Source organism: Desmodus rotundus, chromosome 2 (assembly GCF_022682495.2).
Source record: "Desmodus rotundus isolate HL8 chromosome 2, HLdesRot8A.1, whole genome shotgun sequence".
In the NCBI taxonomy this organism is placed as follows: domain Eukaryota; kingdom Metazoa; phylum Chordata; class Mammalia; order Chiroptera; family Phyllostomidae; genus Desmodus; species Desmodus rotundus.
In genome coordinates this window covers 173084165-173091850 of record NC_071388.1, presented here as the reverse complement: position 1 = coordinate 173091850, position 7686 = coordinate 173084165, and the positions used below count along the sequence as shown (strand labels likewise).

General features: G+C 34.8%; 1 protein-coding gene across 1 annotated transcript in view; it reads right to left on the bottom strand.

The window, feature by feature from the left end:
- Nucleotides 1–775: 775 nt before the first annotated feature.
- PMS1 (PMS1 homolog 1, mismatch repair system component) overlaps nucleotides 776–7686 on the bottom strand; it is a 73174-nt gene continuing 66263 nt past the window's right edge. Inside the window, exons 12-13 of the mRNA XM_024563996.3 lie at nucleotides 4640–4800; nucleotides 776–1255 (exon numbers count right to left, since the gene is read on the bottom strand). Coding sequence (XP_024419764.2) covers nucleotides 1091–1255; nucleotides 4640–4800 — 326 coding nt within the window. The 3' untranslated portion in view covers nucleotides 776–1090. The remainder of the gene's footprint in view (nucleotides 1256–4639; nucleotides 4801–7686) is intronic.

Sequence of the window (7686 nt, the reverse complement as noted above, 5' to 3'; positions counted from 1 at the left end):
CCTGGCTACAAGCATACTTCCAGGTATCACAATTTGCACCTCCTGTAATATAAGGATCTTAAAAATTAAAAAATTCTCCTTGAGAAATATGAAGGTGGTGTGGACACTGTATCCAGTATATTTTGCTTTATACAATACATACATTTATTGAAATCATGTTTCCATTTTTTTTTGTATCTTGATGTACTGTGGGTCCTGTTTTTTCAAAGGACACATGGAGAATGAATAACCTTAACCTAAATTTTCTGTTAAACATGTAGATCTTCCCAAGCTCTCTGACAAATTTTAACCCCAAAGCCCAATGGTTTCCATATGAGACAGCAACTTCTAAACTGTTATCCCCCAAATAGAGGTAAATGGCAGTATTCTGGATGTTCTTTTTTCTTCCTCTTCATTTTCTTACTTTTTCCCACTTCCTGTCTCACCATCCTACTCTGAACAAGGATTGGCAACTTCTGTCAGATGTCAGCTGCATCTGTATGATTTCTACCTGCACGAGACTGACCCAGTATATTAGCTCATACTGCCATAAAAAATACTAGACTAGTACTTAAACTACATATATTTTTCTGAGTTCTAGAGGCTAAAAATCCGTGATCAGGGTTGGCTCCTGAAGGCCATCTTCTCTCCGTATCCTCACATGGGGCAGGGGGAGAAAAGGAGAGCAAGCAAACACTCTGGTGGCTCTTCCTATAAGGACACTAATGCCACCACTATGGCCCCACCCTTATGACTTCAAAGGTAGTTAGTTTCACCATCTTCAAATACGATCACAGTGGGGGTTAGGCCTTCAACATGAATTCTGGGGACACAATTCAGTCCATAGCACCTAGTACATCAACCACCCAACAATACTAGATATTTTGCATTTTGGTGTTTACAACCAATTATAATAAAGGCTGGGTCTTCAAAATAAAATGAAGAGTCTATGTTAGTTTTTATTTCAGTTAAAAAAATTTTTTTCAATATACATACAAGCCAGTGAATCCTCATTTATAAAATAACCATTAATAGAGTACAGACATGTTTTAAAAACTAATTCGTATTTATGACCAAATCAATTCAACAGTAATTTTCTTAAACTGTTTCATCATGTAGCTTCTGGAAGATGGGTTAAATGGTGAAAAAATGGGCGACCGTGAACACAGCCTTTAATTTCATTTCCAAACTGGTGCTTCATTCTATAGATGATGTCTTGGATGTCCTCCTTTGGTAAGTACATGGGTAACTGTCTAGACAGGCGCACTGCTTCTCCCTATGAAGAGAAAGCCATACATTTTACCATGATATACCCTGAAGAAGAAATATGTTATTCCTGGCAAGAAGGAAGACAGAAAACTGATTATATTCTTTTTATTATTCATTCATTCAATATTTATTAGGCACAAATTATGTGATAGTTAGACTTGTAGGTTCTAGAACACAGCAGAGGACAAGACAAACAAGATCTTGCTTTTGTGAGATTTACATTTTAGTTCAAAAAAACAAAACCTAAAAAGACAAAAGAAAATTTCAGTGAGTAATATGTGTAAAATTAAACTGAGGAACATGATGGAAAGTAATTGTGTGGTTAGGAAAAGCTTCCTGGAGGTAACATTTAAGCTTTAATTTAAACAAGGAAACAGGATGCAAAGATCATGGGTAAAGAAAAGCATTTAGGCAGAGGGAACAGAAAGAATCAAATGATCAGTGTAAGTGCAGCATGGTTACTAAAGGGAAGAAAGGGATAAGCAAGGTAGTGGGGCAGGAAGCGGATAACCCTTTGAGGCAGGGGGCATATCAAATCACCCTTTAAGAGCAGGTAAGCAACCTGGGTTTTAATCTGAATGCACAAGGTAGTAACCAGGGGATTGTTAAGCAAGAGCCTCACTTTGACTTTATAATTTTTATCTGGCTGCTGTATTAAGCATGGTTTCAGACAATCACTGTAGTCCTAGTAAGTGTTTTTGACTAGCATGATTGTGGTGGAGATGGAGGGTGGTGTAAAGACTCCTGACACGAGTTGGAGGTAGTCAAGACTTGCTGATAAACTGGTTATGAGGGATGCAGAATCATGGATCATGTTTCCATTTTTGGTATGGTACTGCTCTTTTCTGAGATGAGACTAGTTTGAGGGTAAAATAGTATTACTAAAGCTGGCTTCTTTTAAGATTTATTTTTAAAAAATTGTTGGGCTTCGAAGATCTTGACATTTTCGAATTATAACATTTTCTCTACCATACATCCTCTCCTATTAAATTCCCATCTCTCCTACTCTTTGATTCCAACTAACCTATTCTCTTTCTTCAATCTGACCTTTAATCTCCACAATCCTTCCTTAGTCTCCTGGCCCACTGGCACCCTTCTTTTATCTTTCCCTACTTAAGATATGAATAATGAGTAAGAAATAAAGGATACTATCTCTAGCTTCCTGCATTCCTTTTAGACTCCTACTAAAACCTTTATATCCTTCTCACAACTGAAATAGTTCCTTGTATATATATGTTCAAATTTCTTCACATACCCTTTTGTTCTTCCACCAGTCATGTTGCTATGCCCAAACTTTGGGTAAATTCTACCAAACACTGTTGGGGAATGGCAAAACTCCTGGCTGGATCCAACACCAATGTTAGCTCTTAGGAGCCCTCAATGTTAGCTTTTACGAGCACCTGGACATCTTACTCTTCTCTAACTAACCTTCTCTTAAGAGTGCCAACAGCTTGTATTTTCAAATATTTTCTACTACACCCAATCCCCAATGTCTCTGCAGCCCCTTCACTCTCACTGGATAATTCTCCTAGTCCTTTAGCACATGAATCACGCATGACTTCTGTCAAGTTTATCTCAAAATATTTTTACATTCACTTCCCCTCCCCTCTTTGTCTTTGGATTCAAAGAACAATTTCTTCTTTCTAAAACATATCCCATCTTCCTTTCTGCCTCTATGGAACACCTGCCCTCCAATCTTTTATAGTCAATCTTTTCTACCAAATTCAATACACACATGCTAATATCTCTTATCGTCCTTTTGCCATCATATGACTTGCTGCCTACACTTTTTTACCACCACCCTAGTCCTTGACCAAGGCAAGTAAATGTCTTTCATCTCTACTATTTTTCTATTATGTGTGTCTTCAGTGTTATTACTGCCACTCAGCAGTCACACCAAAGGTCTTCTAGCAACCACTACCCTAGGAAAATGTGATACTACTTATATTTAAATTTCTTTCCTCCCTTGACTTTTTATATCCACTGCTCTCTTGGTTCTCTTTTTAGTCTTTTATCTTTCTCTGTTTCATCTAATTCGACTTGACCTTAAATGAAGCATTCCTGTGGTTCTGATAGAAGTTCTCATTTTTCCTAGACTATCCATCCTCCTTAAGAATTACTATTACCTTAACGTAACGAGAGGTATAATATTAGCAAAAATATGTATCTAATCCCAACACTTTTGTTACTTCTGAAAACTTACTTTTTCCCAAATGGTTCTTCAGTACACAAACCACTACCTACAACTCCTTCAACCTTTATTTAAATTAGTATTAACTCTTTCACAAAACAACCATTTCCTTCTCCAACTCTAGAAACTAGCTATGTTGAACTGCCTGAAATAAGCTGGGAAGTTCCATAAGACAAAGCTTTTGAAGGACTCACAAAATGCTACTGAATACAATCTTCAGAAATGGAAAAAAGTGGACTTCCCTGTTGAGGAAGTCTGACCCTCAGAATGCAATGGGCAGACTACGATTGTAGTCTAAAATGAAAACAGCTCATTTTTTAAAAGGGAGAAAATAAATTTTACTAAAGATCGAGTTTATTTTAAAAATAATACATTGAGGGATAAAACCCCAAATATGGAGACAATTACTGTTGTTTTCCCACCATCTTATATTTGGACATTTAAAAGTTCACAATCTTCCTCCTTTACCTTTAAATTCTGTTACCTTTGAATTTATTTTTTTAACCAGCTGCTACATTCCTCATCTGTGGTAGATACTGCTAGAAAACTAGAATTTACATTTATTTAATAATCTACATCAGGGTGTCAAACCCATTTTCACAAGGGGCCACGTCAGTCTCGCAGTTGCTTTCAAAAGGCCGAATGTAACTTTAGGACTGTGTAAGTGTAACTGCTCCTCAACAGTTAAGTGAGAGCTCGGTGCTGCCGCTGGATAGAAACAAGATGCGGGCTGGATAAGACAAGGTGGAGGGCCGGATTTGGCGTGTGGGCCTTGTGTTTGCCACCTGTGATCTACATCTTTCATTTTCCCTCTTCTGTTTTACTCTTGAAAAGATCATGGCTTAAAATCTCATTATAGTTCTTTTTAAACAAATATTTGGTATAAAGGTGGAGCAATTTTGAATCCCTTCTAAAAATCAAAAACCAGACAACAAAAAGAGCTTCACTATAAAATGTCTCATGCAGAAGGCTTTTCCTCAATATGTACTCAAGGGATAATGTTACAGTAAGGATCCATGGTTGTGTTTACCACAACCAGTCAGTCTTAGAGGAGTTTTCTTTTTTTAATAGTACTTGCTTCTTGTAAACAATAATAAACCTTATAGGAAATTTACTATTTTGAAACCACTTGTTATTTTATTAAGGAACAGGTAAGTATCTCAAAACCTAAGCCAACCTATATAATGGAACAATGCATACCTCTAAATAACTTATCACTTTGCGAGGTCTACATTCAAAAACTTCTTTTGCATTTTTGTTGAATATAGCATTAAGAATTTCTTTTAAATCCATCACTCCATAGAATGGAAGACAATTAGCCATTCCTTCTATTTCCAAGTAATTTTCAGCAATGGAAACTCCTAAAAGAAAACACCCATATATATCATTAGTTTAGTTGTGTTTAAATTACATTCCAGAAAATACCTATTAAAAACAAAACCGCTGTTTTATTTAGTGAACCTTCATGAGAATGTAAAATAGTAAAGACAAAATTTAGGGGTTTTTTGGAGGACAAATAATAATTTCCCATAGGATTTCATATTCACATTAAGTCGTAAGTGTTCACAGATACCACATGAGCTTTATATCACTGAATCTCAGTGACTGCTGTTCTGTTCCCTACATTTGTTTAGAAGATTTCTTTCTTTGGCGAGAAAATGGAGTCCCGTGATATTTATTAAAATAAAACTGCTCTAAGTGTTTTAACAACTGTTGCTGTTCAAATTCCATCCTACTGGTTTAATATCTAACTTAAAGACATGGATTACTTTAACTTATAAATCATTATAAAAATACTCATACAGGAACTTTTTTCCAGCTTTACTGAGATATAACTAACATTGTGAGTTTAAGATGTACAAAGTGTTGATTTGATAGACATATATTATAAAATGATTACCACCACAGTGAGTAACTTATTAATATATTAGTAATTTGAGGAAATGAAATACTAATGTTTACTAAAAACATTTTACTAGGACAGTGTTTAAAACTGACATGTTATCTATTATTTAACCTACTCTAAATAAGTTAATGATGAAAATAAAACTAAAAACTAGCTATATGATTGAATATATAATTAGGTAAAATATTTATAACAGCATACATTCCAAAGCATCAAATTGGGTGTTAGAACGCCTTCTGATTTTGGAAAATAGCAAACACTTGTTTTCTTTGGCTATATATGTATAACAGTGTTCTTAATATTGACATGTATAAAGTGTTATCTTGAAGTTAAGAAAATGAGATAGTCCAACGTTGGAAAGTGGTGTAAGTTGTAGCTATAAATGGAGGAATTAAAATAAAAAAGAGGAGTGATGTAGCTTGAAGAGTTTCAGATCCTGGTATGTCAATGATCCTATCCCTAATCAATTTTCAGTTATAGACTCATTCTTTGATGTGATGGTAGATGCAATAGTAGTATACTAAACAGAGCAGGCATACTAATGTTTTTCCCAGGACGCAATTGGAGACTAATATAAGAAGATATCTAACCAATCATTAAATGATAAAATACAGAGGTCAGTGAATGGAGAAAAATGAGTGTTTGAGCAAGCAGTGGAACTTGAAAGGGACTTAAAACAAGGTTTAGATAGGCAAAGAGGAGGTAGCAGAATATTCTAGGTCACTTTTTTTTACATATGTATCTATATCTATATAGGTACGGAAATTTGCAAAATATCAATCAAGAACTTGCCACTATTGCTGGTTCTACACCTTTTATAATATGATTTGATTGAAAAGCCTAAAACTGACTACATTTGCCCTGGAAAATTGTACACATTTCACAGAATTACTTGTGGACATGGGTAAAAAGTACCTGGCAACAGATGAGGAAACTGAGCAATATTTTAATCTCTGTCTTGCAAAATTCAGATATGGAAAACTTAAGAGACATCTGGAACCATGTAACAATAAACTTTCAAGAAGTTTCCAAAAAATTCTGTGAAATGCTTCCCAATTTTCAGAGAAAATACTTCAATTTAATAAGTGGTTTGACAAGTTTTCATTTCCTAAAATATGGAACTCTTATTGATGCAGAACAAAAAGCTATGTCCATTAATACACAAAGTTCTTAGAGTCATATTCAGAATCTTTCCCCTCAAAGCCAGATGTATTCTTCTTGTCGTTCATATGCCTTTATCTGTATCCAAAGATGTTTTGTGAAAACTGGCAAAATGACCCAAAGTTAAGTCCAATACAACAAAACTCTCACTAAAAGAGAAATGGGCTTTAAGAAACATAGCGTAAAAATTAATAAAGGAAAAAAGCCAAAAAAATTAAGAAAGAAGACATGAATGTTTTTAATTTGATCTGTTGTTGACAAGAGAAATAATGCTGATGATAATCTAAGTTAAATCCAAACAAATCAAGTAAGTTTGCAGATGACTGTCTCACTCATTTTTACATCTTTGGTACCATGCAAAGTACTGACACTCAATAGGACTTTAAAAACACTATCTATAAGCTAAGAGCTGAAAGCATCTGTTAGACCGGTACTCAAAAATAAACATGCTCTTGGAATAGATAGGGCAGTTATCCTAACTTTAAAAAAATCACTGTGATGACATCTTTTAAGAAAAAAATGGCACCAGCCACCAACACCAAAGAGTTAATTAGAAAAAAAATATCTTGCTACACAACACACACACCTTGTTTCACACTGCAAATAAATTTAAAAGATGCTAGGGGTCCCAAAGAAGAAAACTTTCTATGAGGACTAAAAGAAATTATGACAAGTCAGTTTAGATCAGAAAGAAGTGCTGGAGGATGGGAAGAAGAATATCTGAATACCTAACATTTTTGAAGACCTATCATTGCTACATACTATGCTAACTGATTGATAGAAGCATTTTTTGTGTGTGAAAAATGCTTAAATCAGTCAGTTATAATGAAATAAGTGTCCCAATTTTAATAGGGAAGCAATATACTTCATGAAATAAGTATCCCAATTTTAATAGGCAAGCAATAGAACACATCTGTTAACAGCTAGGCTCTAAAGGCAGATTGTGTGGGTTCAAATCCTGGTTCTACCACTAACTGTGTCCCCTTAAGCAAACTTAACTTTCTGTGCCTTGATTTTTCCACCCATAAAATGGGGACGGCAATAGAGCCTACTTCCTAGGGCTATTAGGAAGATCAATGAATACATTAACATTAAGAATAGTGTCCTATACATAATAATTATTGAATAATTACTAATTGTTACTGCAGAGGAAACATTTAGGCTAACTCACTTCCCCATA